General features: G+C 38.0%; 1 protein-coding gene across 2 annotated transcripts in view; it reads left to right on the forward strand.

Annotated features, from left to right (window-relative positions):
• Positions 1–16,160, forward strand: part of KLHL15 (kelch like family member 15) — a 35,891-nt gene extending 19,731 nt beyond the window's left edge. The window contains exons 3-4 of one of the 2 annotated variants that reach the window (XM_019433528.2): positions 11,000–12,091; positions 12,402–16,160. In XM_019433528.2, the coding sequence (XP_019289073.1) occupies positions 11,000–12,091; positions 12,402–12,413 (1,104 nt within the window). In that variant the 3' untranslated portion in view covers positions 12,414–16,160. Of the gene's footprint in view, positions 1–10,999 lie in introns of both variants that reach the window. The other variant, XM_019433526.2, reaches the window with a different exon arrangement.
• Positions 16,161–18,081: the final 1,921 nt, after the last annotated feature.

Below are 18,081 nucleotides of genomic sequence, written 5' to 3' on the forward strand. Positions count from 1 at the left end.
TGTTTGCATGAACAAAATACAGCCTGAGAAGTGTAATGGCACTGAAAAAAGTACAGGGTGTGGGAAAACCTTCAGATGTGAAAGCACAATTCTGGGGATGGCAGTGTATAAGAAAGCTGAAAATAAATATCAGAATCTTGTCCTTTTAACATAGTTGTTGAAGAGTTCTTATGATCCCTTTTATCTGTAGTGGATTCTCAATTTTAAAACTAGACTTCAGTTTCAGTTTTTACTCCTACAAATGTCTGTGGCATGTTTTTTTACTAGCTCCGAGGGTCTTTGCATCTTGGATTTAAATAGTTTACACTTTGCTTTCTTTGGTCCTTTGGTTTTTAAAAAACAATTACTGCCTTACTGAAAACATTGTATGAGGCAAATCTATATTTAGCCAAGTGCATATTATACTTGACTTTTTTGCATGGGAAAGATCTTTTCAGCAAAATTGTTAAATTATTCATTAAAATACCCATATGTTGATTCTTTAGTACAGTGATATTTTAACATTTTGAACCCAGGGTCAGTATGATAAATATGTATATGGTAAGAGCTTACCAATGATCCCCTTAGAAATGGTATCAATCATAAAATCTTCCAATTTTTCACAAGGAAAGAAAATGTATTTTAAATCCTATAAAGATTTACAAAGCAAATTTGTTTGGCTTATAATTAGGCTTTTACAGTTGATTTTTCATTGGCTGTTGACTACGGAAGCAGATTATATACATGTATTCTGCTTCATTCCAAATGTTTTTATAAACTAGCTCATGATATTCAGACTCCCTACTGTGCTTTTTTCCTGATCTATTAAATGTAATTCATCATCTTCCCCCCAAATTTGGATGTATGTAACTTTTAAAGAGCAAAGTTTATGTTTTAATGAGAAAAAAGCTCTTTTACTGAGAATATATTTCGATTTAACAAATCATATCTGCATTTTATGAAAGCTTGTTCTAAGAATAAAACTTTGAGGTAATTTTGATAGTCTGCTGAAAAAAAACTTCATTACTAGTGAAAAGTAATCCTAGGATCAGAATAAAAAATGCTTCAGAAGAGCTTTCCAATACTTTTTTTAAGAAGTGTCTTTTACTTAAAGTACAGAATTTGTGGCTTTAAAAGCTACATCTTAAAATGGGGATAAGTGATCTTGTACTCACCTTGAAACGGATAGAATTCAAGGATTACAAATTAAGCGTCCAAGTATAGTATACCTTGGACGCTTAAGAATACTAGTAGCTCTCAGAATTGGTCTTCACAGAGTGTTCCAAATATTTGCGCTATTAGCATAGTTGATTTAGATAGCATTAACAGTGGACTATATGACACATGAGGAAATCAATTGTTCTTAATGTCCTGCTTGGATGGTGTGATATTTTGGTTAATTGAGGTACAGACCACTTGTAATGACGTTGTATGGATAAGGACGCATCTGTTTAAAGTGCAGGTGCTGTATACCCTTTAGAATTCCTTTACTTAGGAGCTGTGACACGTTTTGACTGATCTAGCACTTGAGCAATCCAAAATTTCTGTCTAGCAACAAGACCATTAACTGTAGTGTTAATTACGGTTTAACGGAAAACTCAAAAAAAGTTTAATTATTTCTAATGACTTCAGCTATAGCCAGACAAATCTAGAGGAGAGAACAGAAGTTTCCTTCTGACCCACACGGAAGTACATGAGAAACACAAGCAGTGCTGTATTTGACAGTACAAATATTTTTTACAAAGACAGTAACCTAGATTTCAAATGTGAAATTTGGTTACAGTTCTTAATGGGTTTGAGTTGTTTTTGAAAAAGTTTAAAACCCCCTTGAATACATTAAATAGTCCTTATACAGCTATAAACTTGAAATTGCTTAACAATCAACTCACTTGCTCCTTGGAGTGAAAGCACAGAGATGACCAGGTTTTCTGTTGGAAATTAGGTCAATAGGGTAAGCGGACTTTCACCGTTCACTTAATGTCTTTTTTACATCCATCTCTTTTACCAGCCCCTCCTCCCCCAGCCCTGGGGACTTGGATGATTGTAATTAACACATGCACAGTTCTTTCAAAATCACCCAAGGTGTTTTTCTTCTCTCAACTCTTCTGCCTTTTATATATAGAAGTAGAGTGCTCTTGTTTTCTATCTTTGACTTGGATTCATCCCAGGTTTACAGGTTCGTGGAGGGTACAGTAATCCAGGGTGTTGACTGCTGTTAGATCCCCTGGGAGAGAGACTGTCCGTAGAGGGTGTATTAAGCAGGCCAGAACCTACTGAAAATGGTAGTTCACAAATTTAGTCTTACTTGCTGATTTTCCTTTTAAGTAAAATAAATGGGAGATGAAAACAAAAGTCTAGAATTGGAAATTAACTGTGGAGTGAAAGGGAAGGAGGAGATGGAGTGGAGACAGCTGTTTTCTTATAAAAGGAGAAAAATGTTTTAATGAACGAGGGAACAAGGAGGGAGAGAAACCAAATGAGAAGCCGAAATCAAAAAAGATCAGAGAAGTCAGAAAATGGAGGCAAGGTTAGAAGCAGGAAAGGAACAAGAGCAAATACTAAGATTGTAGGCTTTAGAGTTTTAATTCTCTAATATTTACTCAAAATGTTACATGAGTCATAGGTAAGCCTTGCTTATTCAGAAGTTAATTGTAGGATTAAACCTTTTATTTGGCTTTCCTTCTCTTTTAGCATATTTTTCAATAAAATTAAAACATTTACACAGTTGAGAATATTTCCATAAGTAGGAAAAAGTCCTCCTAAGTTGTGAATTGTAGAATACAGTTGTACTATCTAAATATTAGTATAACCAGATAATAAGATGGTCCTAAGGCTTTCTAGAAATTACATAAATTTTTACCTTTTAGGCTTGTGCACGCTTATTTAATTTCTAGTGATGTTCAATGACTACTGCACTGGAATTGGAAGCAAATTAGACTTTCTGAGCATATTTATTTTTTGAGTTACATATTTTTCATCCTAGGAAAGTTGAAGGGATAGAGGACTAACCAAATTGTGCTCAATCTCTTATTAGATTATTGTCTTGAGGAGGGTCTTCTCCCTCACCCCCATTTATGCTGGTCACTTGGCTTTTGAAGTTCTATTCGATAATTTAGATTGTTGCCTGCTTGAAGAAGAGAGGATAGGTAAATCCTTACTAAAATTTGTCTTTACTGTTTGGTGTTTGACTGCAGTTACAGTATTACTGAGAGGATTTGTACTTAGCAGGAACTGATTTTTTTTTTCTTATAGCTTTATCCTTGGTCATTAACTCAGTTTTTCAGGACAAAGGGATTAATTAAAGGTATCTTGCACCTAGCTTTTTGTAATTTTAACATAAATAAGTATGAGCTTCAGTTCTGAGCATGAATTTATAAATAGACTTCTCATACCAAGGTGGATGCTTTTGTAATATGGCACATAAAGACTGCTCCACATTTTGCTGAATATCAAAAATAATACTAGATGTAGCTGTGGTTCCCAAAGGTATAATTCGTTTTAGTAACTGCTTTATTTCTGGATATTTCTTTTGAGCAGATTGGATCATAGAGAAGGGATGATAAAACTGATAGCTAGGACTCTGTCTTCCTTCCACATGATCCCTTATACTCATCATTCTGAAAATTAGGGTATCATTTTTGGATGTAGGAAGGGCCAGAGGTGTCTTCATGCAACTGACTCCTATCGTAAGGAGAAAATGTCTCAACTAGAGGCTTGTCCATGGTCATACAGTGACTTAGGGATGGCATCAAGCCCAAGACCTAGGATCTTTAGTTCAGGGAATATTTCAGTCCCCAGTGGCACCTCCAACCCCCACTGATGGATAAGCTAATAAAAGACGGGGTTTTTTTGTTTTTTGTGGGGTTTTTGTGTGTGTGTGTGTGTGTGTGTGTGGTTTTTTTTTGTTTGGTTTTGGTTTAGTAGAAGTATATTGGGCATTTAAAAACATTTTGAAAGGTGAAATAGCTGTTAATATCTTAAATTGGCTAAAGGCCTAAAATAATTTTAGATTGTAGCCAGTTTTTTTTAAAGTGACCTCTACACCCAGTGTAGTGCTCAGACTTAAAACCCCAAGATCAAGGGGCGCCTGGGTGGCTCAGTCGGTTGAGCGTCCGACTTCGGCCCAGGTCATGATCTCACGTCCGTGAGTTCGAGCCCCGCGTCGGGCTCTGTGCTGACAGCTCGGAGCCTGGAGCCTATTTCAGATTCTGTGTCTCCCTCCTCTCTGACCCTCCCGCATTCATGCTCTGTCTCTCTCTGTCTCAAAAATAAATAAACGTTAAAAAAAAAAAATTTAAAATCAAACAAAAAAACCCCAAGATCAAGAGTCACATGCTCTACCAGCTGAGCCAGTTAGGCACCCCAGACTAGCCAGTTATAGTAGATTTTTTTAAATTGCAGATTTTTAATCACGTGAAGTTATGTAGTAATAAGCTCTGTAGAAATGCTTGTTTTATTTATATTGCCAGTTTCACTTTAATTCTTTAAAACAATTTTTTTAGTGTTTATTTATTTTTGAGAGAGACAGAGTGCAAGCTGGGGAGGGGTAGAGAGAGGGAGACACAGAATCTGAAGCAGGCTCCAGGCTTTGAGCTGTCAGGACAGAGCCCAACGTGGGGCTCGAACTCCCAAACCATGAGATCGTGACCTGAGCTGAAGTCGGACGTTTAACCAACTGAGCCACCCAGGTGCCCCAGTTTCACTTTAATTCTTAAAATTAAGAATGATCTATACGAATTACCTTTACAATTAAAAAATTGAATGAATGGATTATGTAACGTTTTGACAGCAACAGGAGAAACCTGGAATATTTGCCCAGTGGTAATGGCTAGCTCCTGTTTGTTCCACTTAATACACATTTCCAGGAGCCTCATTCAGAATTAATAGTACCTCACATTTTCTCCTGTACATGCATGTGTGCACACAGTTACATGAAACTAAAGATCAGAGGAAATGGCCAATTTAAATTTTCAGATCACTGTTTTTAGGAGGTATCATACTTTTATTTTTTATGCAGCATAAGACAAAATACTTTTCATAATAAAATTTTTAAGTATCAAGAAAAGCGATAATGAATATATTCTTTCTAAGTGTTAAAACAAGACCGCTTTTTTAATCCTGTGAAAGGATAAGGAAAGTGGTTCTTCAGAACATGAAAGAAATGTCATTTTTCCCCCATATCTTTCTTTTGGAAGTAACTGATCTAGAGATAAACTGTTATGTGAGCGAATGATGGGAGAAATGCTTTCTCTATGAAAAGATGAGCCACATGTTTCTTTTTTGATAGCTTTCTTCATTAATGTATTTAAATGATTCCATTCACATAGAAGGTTTTAGCCCTACGCTTTTTGTTTTAAAGCAGAGTATATCTGTAATTACTTTGTCCAGGATTATCAGAGAGGCATTAATTCCCCATTTCTATAATGAAAGAAGAAACTAATTATGCTTATTGATATTATGTAGTTGTAGAGGAAAATTGTAGTTCTGGGGAAAGAGCATGGTAGATCTAGAACTTCTAGCTGTGGCAGAGAGTAGGAGCTGAATTTCTTAGGTTAGAAGACATTTTACAGTATAACCAACTATCTCAGAGGCACAACTTCCATTGTTGGGGGCTTACGGTTAGAACAAGCTGGATAAAGATATGTGGCTATGATAAGGACTTTTAACATAGAGTTGAAGTAACTCTTTAAACTCTTTGGAACCCTGGTTTCAAAGGAACACAATAGAATGAATGGAGAAGAGGACAAAGGGACCGAAACACTGGGTAGGAAACAGACAGGAAAATGACTTTAAGAAGCACTTAAGCTGGTTCAGGTTGATGGGATTTGCAAGAGACTGGGGTTGGAAGGTGGAGGGCTGTCACAGGCCATTGTGCCTAGTCCTCATGTGACACCAGAACCCTCTCCACTCCTGACAGGCAGTCACACATGGACTACCTGAAGTGACAGGATTGCTCACTGACTCCGGAGGTAAACAGTCCTGACTTGGGGCAAATATGTACCCATACCCTTTTTACTGTAGTCCTTGTGAAAAAGCCAGATACAGACCTGTATAGATCCTGAAAAGGGGCAAGTCCCCCAAAAGTTCACTGGTAACCATATGTTGTATGTGTATACATGTTTTCCTCTGAATACACTACCAGCTGTTCAAAGCAGGCCACTTTTATTTTTTGAGATATTGTATATATTCTTCAGTTATCATTTGACACTTTGAACATCTGTGTTAGTGCATGTGGATTAACTTCATTCTCTTCATGACTGCATATGGTAAAGTCTGCATACCACAGTTTATCCAACTGACGTCATTGATATTTGAGTTGTTCCTGGTTTCTGTGCTCTTTTACTAATGTGATGGATATCCATTATCTTGGTAGGTCTAATTACAAAGCTTTTCTCTTTGTTGGCCTAAAATCTTCCTCCAGACTTCCGCTTACTGGTCCTGAAAATGGTTGCCATCTTTCTCCTGAGTCTTCTCTTGAACGTAAACATTGCTGATCACTTTTACCATTCTTCCTATGGTTTAGATCCCTTCGCTGTCTTCAGACTGTGGTCCACTTTGTATTGTCTAAATTGTAGCGATGGAACTAAACGCTCTGAGCTGTGGTTTCATCTGATGGAGAGGGTGGGATTGTCTAATTTAATTAGGTCCATGATATGACTCTGCTCTATCACATTGTACTGAGGATAGTCAGTTACAGCTTTACATTTAGAGTTCATGGATCGTTGGAGCATTTGATAAAAGCTGTGGACTTCCCACCATCTAGCCTTACCCCAGGAATGCATTAACACAATTATTGCTACAATTGCAACTAGTTCATGGATCCCTGGTACTTCTCTTGATGATTAGACTTATTGATTACTTTGCCAAAGCCATAGGTTCTCTCATTGTCTACCGGTTCTGTTACATCCTCGGACATTAAACTGGAAGTGTCAAGTTTTGGCATTATTTGGTGGGTCTGCTGCCTCCCAGTGTGTAACACTTTCTTATTTGCAAGTGGTATTTTTTAACAATTCAGGATCAGCCTCTGGCTAACTAGTCTAGTTTGGAAGTCTGGCTTCTAGTCGTTTTCCATTCTTCATGATTCCGCACAGATTACGGAAAGCAGTTAAGCAACCTTATATGTGAAGCCTCTCAGGATCCCAGAATGTGATCTTGAGATGAAATGACTTGAACTTAGTGACAATATCTTATCTAGTTTTTCTTTTTTTTTTTTTTTCCTTAGCCATCTTGGATTTAAGTTTCTTTGTCATTGTGTTTGATCTTCAGATTGGACAGAATAAAACATTGTTAGCTGAGAATGGAAATAAAATAGAAGACTATTTGTCTTTGCTAATATTACATTAACCACCCCATCCGGGAGGGGCTTCACTTTTGCCTCCACTTCTTTTTACTTTAACCTCCAAGATGCCACTTAATTCAATACCTGGCACTTTGCTAAGTCACAGTTCATCCTGAGGCGTTAGCCTTGTTCACAGTATTCTTACAGCTCCATCTCACCCTTTGTAATACTTGTTTTATGCGCCTGTTTTGTTTTGTTTTGGCCATCTGTTGTAAGTGGTTTTTTAACATCTGAATTCCAGAAATCTCTCTGTGCAGCACACCAGATTTTTTAGATACTTTCCCCTTTTCTTCCCCTCATCAGTGTGTTTTGCAATTATGCAGTCAGCATTATGCTTTTGAGAGCCTCCAAGCCTTCTTGAGCTTCTTTACACAGTTTCCGATCTTGGAATTGGTCCTAATTTTCCTTTAAAACACTTGAAATCTGCCTGTCCAATATGTGCAGTGTTCCCCTTCCTTTTTCCATCTCCAAGTGACATGGCTGCTTTTGGGAAAGCTTCCTTCTCTTCGAATCTTACCAGTCAGGTTTTACTGGGGAGGATTAGGTCCAGGGTAAGTTTGACTCATTACTCCTCTCGTTTCTAAAAGACTGAATTTTTACACAGACCAAAAACACACCATCAGATGCATTGACTTAAGCTGACGGACACTTCCACAGATGTCCACTGGTGAGTAATAATAGCTAATAACTGCTATTATTTGTTGTACACTGCCACATGACAGGCACCGTAGTAAGTCTTTTTCACTTGGATTATCATGCTTATCTCCTACCTTAGGGTTATGAGGCATAGGTGCTATTGTTATCTCAATGATACAGGTGAGGAAACGGCTGTAAAGATGTTGAGTTACTTGCCCAAGATCCCACAGCTTGTTGAATGTGAGTCGGATATTTTCTAAATTGGATTCTTAGTTGTCTTACCAGGCTGCTTGGCGTGGTGCTTAATTACGGTGCTAGACCAGATTCTGTTACTTCAAAACCTGTGTAGCTCTCAGGCCACTGGCTGTGCACAGTAGGCACTTAAATACTTAATTTGAGGTTTATGTTTCTTGTTGATTTCCAGGGTAGTGCCTTTTAGTCTTGCACATATGAAAAAGATGAGAAAAATGGGCGAGGTACACTATTAGGCAATTCATAGTAGAAATGAATGGAAAATGAAAAGATACGTATTTTTACTAAGCAAATATATTTTTGATGGTTTTAGGAGACCCATTTTTTTAATGGCAAGATTCTTCTTGTTTATAAATAATGATACATTAAAAACAAAGAATGCAAAGATGTTTGTGAAGTTTTAGAGACAATCACTATTAACACAGCAAACGTACACAAAATCTTCTTTAATTGGGATACCAGTTTACTATTGCTTTTTAAAAACTGAATATATTGTGAACATCATTGCATATTGATAAATACTCCGTGAAAATGGCTTTACAGGTTTCCATTGTTTCTCATAAGAGATTGAGGCTCGTTTCATTTCCTTTATTCTTCTATATGTGAAGTGAAAGTAGTAGAGAATGAGAGTTCATCTCATATTTTTATCATATTAGTACTCTCTTTATTGAAATTACTTGTTTACCATTACTCATTATTTTGCTGTGATTTCTTCCACACTTAATATTTTGCTAGGAAGAATTGGGTTGGATGCCCAGTCATTTGTGATCCATGTGATTGATTCTTTAAGAACCATTATATTATCTTTTCTTTGAGAAGGGTCATTAGGCTAATTCATTAAATATGTTAAGTGTTCTAAGAATTGAGTTTGTCGTTTGAAGAGTTTTCTAAAGACTAAAGGAAGCTGTGCTGTAACCTATTGGAAATTGATCTTCGGAGCAAGACTGTCCTGGTTCAAGGTTCAGATCCCAGCTCTCCTGGTTTTAGTCATGTAAACAATTTGGGCAAGTCACTTAAGATTCTAAGCCTTAGTTTTTTCATCAGGAAAACAGGGATGATTATTAGTCTCTCGCAGGAGGAATAATTTAGCTTGAGATGTTGCACATAAGGCCCCCAGTGAAGTAATGACGTCCGTTTGTTCTCTTTTATGTAGTAAGACCAGGAATTCTCTGCTGGCCTGGTTAAATCCACCGAAGGACCCCTTCTCAGAATAATGATTTTAAATCCATAAAATTAACTGCTTGGGGTCACAAAGGAAGCCAATCGTATTGAAACGCAGTTAACAAAATACTTAAAAACACATTTGCGGTGCTTTCTGTTTCAAACTTTTTGGACCAAGGTGGGCGTGAATGAGAAAACTAGGGAGGAGGAAGGAAAAAGGAGAAGAAGGAAAGAAAGCTCCTAAACATTTATGTGTAGTTCTGGCTCCCTCCCACACAGCCACGCTGGGTTCCCTGTACACTCCTAGACGTCCCCGCCTCAGCATCCTCCCACCAGTGCAGACTGATCACCAGCGAAGTGGAATGCCTCTTCAGAGTCCCTTAGTGATCCCGCTCTCACGAGCGCCTCAAGTCTAAATCCTCAGATCAGTTCAAGTCATCGCCTTTGCTCCCTGTCTCTACTTCACATCAGTCGTACTCTTCTGCCCGTCTTCTGTCTACAATAGCTGATTTTCCCCCTTGAAATTGAAGATTCTTGTCTCATTCTTGCCACTACGATACAAGCTTTTTCTTCACGGATTCCAGCTTCCTACCTCTTCCACGAGGTAACCCGTGAGTGTTTTGGGCCAGTTTGGTGTATGTTCCATGTCCTAAGTTCTACAGAACTCCCATATTACACCCTCATTCCCAACTGTCAACTGCCTTGTTTATTTACTTACTGGCAACTCTATCTATTTTCATTTCCCCAGACACAGATTCGAAGTTCTTTGAGGAAAGAGACCCCATCTTAACATTTTTATGTCCCTATAGAACTTAGCACAGTACTTAAAAGTGCTTCATAAAATCTTGATAATCGTCACAATGAGGTAGTTCCAGCTCCAAAAAAAAGAAAAGAAAAAGAAAAAAAAAGTTGGGGCACCAGGTGGCTCAGTCGGTTGAACATCTCACTTTGGCTCAGGTCATGATCTCATGTTTGTGAGCTCAAGCCCTGCATTGGGCTCTCTGCTGTCAGCGCAGAGCCCTCTTTGGATCCTCTGTCTGTCTGTCTCTCTGCCCCTTGCCCTCTCTCTCTCAGAAATAAACAAATGTTTTTTTTTTAAAAAGGAAAAAAACTTGACCTTTCCTTGTCAACTGGGTTATGATTGTAGGAGTTGATGATATCAAACCAATTCTTTATATCAAAAACCTACTGAGAATTTTATATATATTTAAATTTTTACTAACTCACTAACTTGATTGCCCAAGTTTTTCAGTCATGGCTGTTCTTACAGTGTTCCTTGTGGTTAAGAAAACCATGGCCATGATTTCCTCTACTGTGAAACCTCTGTCCTCATAGCCACCACTTGTATCCCAGGGCCTGACATACAGTAGATGAATGATTAGTACATTTTGTTAGAGGAATGTAGCTTGTGCCTGGAAAATAAATATTTACTTTAAAAGGCTTGGGGATGTGCATAGATTATTATGAAAACAAATATGATAAAACTTAAAAAATAGTATGTGATCTTAACAGGAGAAACAGTTTTAGCAAAGTAAGCCTCAAATCGTACACTAATCATCTTAGTTGGCTTTGATATCTTGTTTGCCATTGATGTTCTTTCTTTTGGTTAAATTCTTTTACTTGTATTCTTAGGTTAAGACATCCGAATTTTATAGATACTCCCGACAGCTGCGCTATGAAGTTGACCAAGCACTGAATTACTTTCAGAACGTTCACCAGCAGCCTTTGTTGGACATGAAGTCAAGCCGCATCCGTTCTGCCAAACCCCAAACTACAGTATTCCGAGGCATGATTGGACATAGCATGGTTAATAGTAAAATTCTTCTCTTAAAGAAACCAAGAGTCTGGTGGGAACTGGAGGGCCCACAAGTTCCTCTGCGCCCGGATTGCCTTGCTATCGTCAATAACTTTGTGTTCTTGTTGGGCGGGGAAGAACTGGGCCCGGATGGCGAATTCCATGCTTCTTCCAAAGTGTTCAGGTATGACCCCAGGCAAAACTCTTGGCTCCGGATGGCAGACATGTCTGTGCCACGTTCAGAGTTTGCAGTTGGTGTCATTGGAAAGTTTATTTACGCTGTGGCAGGCAGAACCAGAGATGAGACTTTCTATTCAACTGAGAGGTATGACATCACCAATGATAAATGGGAATTTGTGGATCCTTATCCAGTTAACAAATATGGACATGAAGGGACAGTGCTCAATAACAAGTTGTTCATCACTGGTGGAATTACCTCGTCTTCCACCTCCAAACAGGTGTGTGTGTTTGACCCCAGTAAAGAAGGGACCATAGAACAGCGGACCAGGAGAACTCAAGTGGTTACCAACTGTTGGGAGAATAAGAGCAAAATGAATTACGCAAGATGCTTTCACAAGATGATTTCTTACAACGGCAAGCTTTATGTCTTCGGTGGCGTCTGTGTGATCTTGAGAGCCTCTTTTGAGTCTCAGGGATGCCCTTCCACAGAAGTGTACAACCCAGAGACTGATCAGTGGACCATTCTGGCATCCATGCCAATTGGCAGAAGTGGTCATGGTGTGACTGTGCTGGACAAACAGATAATGGTTCTCGGAGGCCTTTGCTACAATGGTCATTACAGCGATTCCATTCTCACTTTTGATCCAGAAGAAAACAAGTGGAAGGAAGACGAGTACCCGCGGATGCCCTGCAAGCTAGATGGTTTACAAGTATGCAACCTGCATTTTCCGGAATATATACTGGACGAGGTCAGACGTTGCAACTAATGACATCTTTCTCCCTTTAAATAAGCCAAACAAAAAATTTGTTTGTGACAGAGTAGTTAATTAAAAAACATAAAGAAAAACCTCACCAGTTTTACTATCAAAGCCATTGGTCTAATATCGTAAAAAATTCTTCATTCTGTGCTAGCATCCTTTTTTTTTCTTTTTAGTGGCCTCAAACTCATGCAATAAGTTAATTCGAAGCGCTAGCTCTTGAAACTACTTCCAGAAGCAGTTTAATAGAGTGATCCACTTATCTGGGAAGTTGATTTTATGCTTTAAACATTTCTTTCAGATGTCAGCGTAGGAGTCATGCCTCTTCTAAGAGAAGACCTGATAAGTGTCACTGGATGTAATTTCGGTTCCTATCTCAATCTGAAATCTTTTGGAACATTTATTTCAGTGTATTTCAGTCTGTTAGACCTTTTGGTTTTATTATTTACGTTAAAACTCTTGACCTTTTTGCATGGCTTTTTGCTGAAAATGCAAAAATATAAATTTTCTACAAAGTTAACTTTTTTATATTCAAAACACTATTTCTAAGCTGCCTTCTCTTCTCTGCATTGTGTTAGCGAAAGCATACCCATACTTGCGTACATCTTAGGAACATACAAGGCACATCTCCTTTTATGCGTGGTTAGGATTCTATATTTTTAAGCTAGTGCACTTGCACACACGGTTTGCCATACTTGTTGAATTTTAGATGTAACGTCTTTTCATGTACTAACATTTTTAGAAAGTTAAAATAACTGGAGTCCTCATTTGGTATCAAAGTAGCCTATCTTCAGTCCATACTGATTCAGTAATATTTGAGCTCCTTGTATTCCTGAAACATGTATGGATTTCTGAAAACTAACATTTTGTATTTTATTTTCAAAAGTAAACGTTTAGTGTTCCTTATCAATGTATGTCTTCTTTTTGAAAATGTTTTTCTTTGCAGTCTGTTTAACGTTACCCTGTTTTTAGTGAGAATCGGAGTGGTATATGCAGTCCTGGCCCTGCAGCGTGCAAGCACTTTTAAAGAGAATTTAGGTAATACCAGACTCCTAAATAAAGGCCCCCTAAAAGTAAGTGCAACTCCCGTTCTTTACATTCAAGAAGGCTGCTGCATCTGTTGTTGAATGGAAAGTAGCATCTCGTGGAAAATTTGAGTTCATTTTTGACTTAGAGGTAAGAAATAGAATTACAGTCTTACTGGTTATATCTACTTGTTTATTTAGTACAAAATATTTAGTGGCACTGGGGATGTAAGCCCTCAGCCTTTGTTTTATTTACTGAAAGCTACTAGCATGAAGGATAGTAACCTCAAAATTCAGAATGCATCAAAGTTAACTGTTTAAAAGCATTTATAAAAGTGTTGTAGGATTAGCTGTGCACCTTTCAAGTCTTTCAACTCGAAGGAAAAACATGTAGTTGACAAAATTAAGCAAGAATAACCAGGGAGTGGATCGTTCAAATTGATGCCATTTTCTCTTGAGTAAAGTCTATATCTGATACAGACTAGATCTACACTGGCAAAACTTGCCAGAGCTTAGGATATTGGTGCAATATTGCAATGCCTTCTTCTATGGCTGTTGTATAAATTTTCTAGTTTCACTTTTTTGGTTTTGTTTTTTGTTTTTTATTTTTTGTTTTCATTTTTGTTTTTTTGTTTTTTTGTTTTTTTGGTTTTTTTTTTTTTTTTTTTGCTGCTGCCACCACTGAACACAAAATGGAAGAGTGAAGTCATGATCTTGTTTCCCATGGTAATATGGGTAAAAGTCTTTTTCTACCTTTTAAAAATCATTTTTTAATCATTTTATTTTTGAAAACTAGGAATTAGATTAGCCATTTAATTCTTTTTCTAATATATTAGTTGGTTTAGTGCTTTGTGTGCTTTCTTGCTTTAAAGAAAATAATGATAATGTCTTCATTATTTTCCTCATTGTTGTCTTTTGCTGGAAAAGACCGAGACAGGGTACCCCTATCAGGCTTTTACACTTTTACACACCAGTGGTGGTTCTTGTTAATTGCTTAGATACGACTTCATAGTCCTAGTTAGTGTAAGATCTGGGCAAACTGTTGACTATTCTTGGTCTTCCACTCTCAAGACACAAGACCAAGATCACAGTTCGTGTTTTGGAAAATTTGTGAAATCTTAACTTGAACTAACTGTGGGTTCAGCTTCACACGTGAGTCATGTCTGACCTGATGTTAGCTGTAGTCAGTTTTGAGCTTTAAGAACAGTTGGTATTGCTTGGGTTCTGAATGTATGAGAAAATTCATCCGTTTATATGTAATGCTAATATAGGTTATTTTAAATCCACGATTAACCTACATTCCCTTTTAAAATTACGGTTTCATTGCTGAAAGAGATTTATTTTTGTTATACTAAACTATGGAAAATTTTTCCATAGAATTTTTTTCACGTTTATTTTTTGTGTGCTTCATTTGGAACCATTTTTTGTTTAGATACATTGTATGTGCTCAAGGTAGTGGTTTTTAAAAATTCAGTAAGAGATTGGAAACTACAGTGTAACTGTTGTGATCTTTGTGTGTTAATTTTCACCTTACATTTTAAACACCAGACTTGACAAAGATAGCTGATCTTCAGTAATTGCATCTTAATTAGAAATGTTTGTTCTGTTCCCTATCTTTGACCTTGAATTTCAGTTTTGACTTTAATCTGCTTAAAGAAAATCCTTGCACTACAGCCATTTCACAAAATTCAAGATTCTCACATTGAAGGTTTTGTATTGGAAGAAGTACTACTGGTTTTTATAAAAGCAAAGCGTAATTAATAGAATTACTAGCTTTTCTTGAGACAACATTCTCTGTGTCCTCATTGCTCTGCTCTGTGTGTGCGTGTTACTCTAATTTGTGAAATATTGACTGAGCCCTTCACTTATCTTTTCTAAAGCAGCACCTTTGGACACCTCATTCTGGGAAGCCTGCTCGAGTCATAGTAAAGGACACACACATTTGTGTGGGGAGAAGTGGTAAAAATGGAGAGTTTTGTCTTAATTACATGAAACTAAGCTTTAAAATATTTTATAACAAATTATTTGAGCTGCATAACCTAAACATGTCAAACGTTCAGTGGGACTATTTTTATATATGTATATGTGGTTGTAGGTCATAACATTTCAGTTTATAATATAAATTGATATTTCAGTTTATAAGCTATCTCTCAGAAAAGACTAGCTCTTTTGAGAATACATAATTTAAAGTTTTAGACTGAAGTAAAACACAACATAGATAATAGTGTAAATTAGCTGTAACTGAGGGCTATATGGCAGTAAAACTGCCAGTGCCATTTTTCTTGTTTGCCTATTATACGTTTTTGATTTTTTTTTTTGTACTCAACATTTTTAGGGATCATACGTTTATTCAATCAGATTAGAGTTGGTTTGGGAATAAATATCTTCTAAAAGAGATTTATCTTCAAAACGAAAGTCCTGAGAAATTAGTTTATCGAGAGTTTATAAAGTCAAATATTCAATAGACACAGACCAGAATAGGTAAGCTCATGCAAGTCCTACCCTTGCAGTACATACACCCGTGTGACTTCACTGGTACACGGGCGACGCTGAGAGAATGCCCTCAGCGTGGTTTGTTCCCCCTTCATAATCTGGGATTTTCTTTTTTTACATCTTTGGGAACAGCTACATTAAAAACCTTATTAATCAGTATATCAGTAAGGGTTAGGTGTTTGCTTTCTGAAGGAATGTTCCAGTGAGATAGTCAGAGAGGTTATTTTCTACCTAACTTGTATATGCCCTGTACCTCTTGGGCATACTTTGTCTATAGAAAAATATTTTGACCTTTAGGTACATTTTGGGCCAGTAGTCAAATAATCCTAAGGCCGATTTAAAAATCTTAGAATAATTTAAGGTTTGCCTTTTATACCTGTTTTGAAAGCCTTTACATTTTTGTCAGGTAATTTTTCCCAAGCCGTGAATATAATCTATTCAAACATGTTTATGCTATCCATTCTGTTTTTAAATTGAAAAAAAATGTTAAAAGTGTTTATGAAGAAAAGTTTAAATAAAATATTTTTAATCTTTAAAATCTATTTATCTCTTATTATTTGCTATCTTTATGCAACCCATCACTTTCCAAGTCACTCATGACCTGATTAACAGCATACATTTTGTTTCCCTTCGGCATGCCAAGGAAGTACCATAAAAACGTGATTTCTCCCACTGCTTTCAGTCACAGATTCAAATGAGTGCATTGGAGTGAAATTACTTACACTTACATGCAATGGAAATTTTATAACGAAGCCAAGTAATTAAAGTTCCACTAACACAGAGTTTTGCAGAATGGAAATACGGAATTGAGAAAGAGCATTTACAAGCCATAAGCCTTAGTGTGGTGATTTTTAGGTTTCCTTTAGCATTTATTTCTGAACTTAGCGGCGAGGCAGAAATGAAGCTGCTGCGTCACAAGCGCTTGGATATCCATAGGCTCCTCCTCTGTGCCTTCTTTAAAATGGACGCCTGAGAAAGGATTCCCTGGGCCCTGGCCTCAAGCCACCTTCCCAGCCTCTTTTTGTTGCTTCGCCCACTTCATTCTGTTGTGATCTTTGTTAGTTTCCAGCTTCTGATTACCTGCCTCCTTTCCCCTTCCCTGCTTGCAAAATCCACTTTCCACCCCAACTCGAATGCTCTCCTCCCTTCCTGAAACCTGTGTTCTCTCTTCCATTGAATTAATTGCCTCTTCAACATTCAGCATATTTGTAGCTCTTGATTTCATTTTGCATAATAGGTGGGTATAATTCTTTCTCCACGACTACATCCTAGTCCCCTTGGATGAAAGGACCTTCTTGTATTCCTCTTTGTACCCTCATATCAAGCATGGTACTTTTTGTGCACAAGTAGGCACTGAGCTAGATGTTGCAGCACGTAACACATTCTGTAAGTTATAGGCAGAGGCTATAGGCGTTCAGAAGAGGAAGATAGAGTTCCCCATGGTTTTGTCTGCTTCTCAGTCTACACATTCCCTGCCCGATTTCACCACACCTGTGGCTCCCGCAGCTTTTATTCTGAGTTCTGACACCTGTCAAATCTGGGTACATCTCAACCCAGAGTTCCAACCGTCTCCTTAATGTCTCACACGTGTTTTATCAGAATTTCAAACCGAACAAGTGCAAGGCTGAGTATATTCTCTCCTTCCCAAATACCTGCCCCTCATCCCGAGTTCCCTCTGTTATGTGGCTGGACCATTGTTGAAGTTGGAAACCTGGGAGTGGTCTACCACTGCCTCTCTCCCCTGCCCCCCCAGCATCTCGGTTCGTCTAGCCCTCACAATTTCACCTCTCAGCTGCCCCTCTCCGTCTTTACTGCCCTTGTTCAGATCCTCATTATTCTTGCTGGCCTCCTGGAGCTTGCTTTCTGATCTACCTCCGCAGTCTGTTTTCTACACTGCTGCCAGAGGGAGCTTTCAGAAGGTAAATCATCCTGAGGTTCAACAGCCTTTCATAATCTCCCTTCACTCTGAGAGTAAGAGCCAAACTCCCTAGCTAGCCTGCCACACAGAGCCCTTCATCTTTTGCTACCTTTGTACCTGTTCCGTCTTTTATACCCCATGCTCTAGCTAGGCAAACTACTTGGAACTCCCTGAATATACCATGTTTTCTCCAGCCTCTTGGACTTTGCACATGCTCCTCCCCTCTTCCTTGCCCGGCTAAGCCTTCCTTGGCCTTCAAGAACCAGCCTGGACATGATGGCCTTTGTCAAGTCTTCTTTCACACCTTGGGCCGGGTTAACTGTGCCGTTGGTCTTCCTACAGCACCTTGTGGATGCCTGCATGCCGCCACCTCTGACGCTCAGTTATAACTCTTCTCCGTCGTGCCCTTAACTGTACTCCTTGAGGGCAAATACTGTGTCTTTATTTACCAAGAGCCTTACTTAAGCCAGGCACATGGGAAGTCCTCCTTAAAGAAACACAGAACCCAGAAACTTGGAAGGTTACCAATGAAATGCTCCCGGTGA

The sequence above is a fragment of the Panthera pardus genome, unplaced genomic scaffold (genome assembly GCF_024362965.1).
Source record: "Panthera pardus isolate Hobbes unplaced genomic scaffold, ASM2436296v1 HiC_scaffold_27, whole genome shotgun sequence".
NCBI lineage: Eukaryota > Metazoa > Chordata > Mammalia > Carnivora > Felidae > Panthera > Panthera pardus.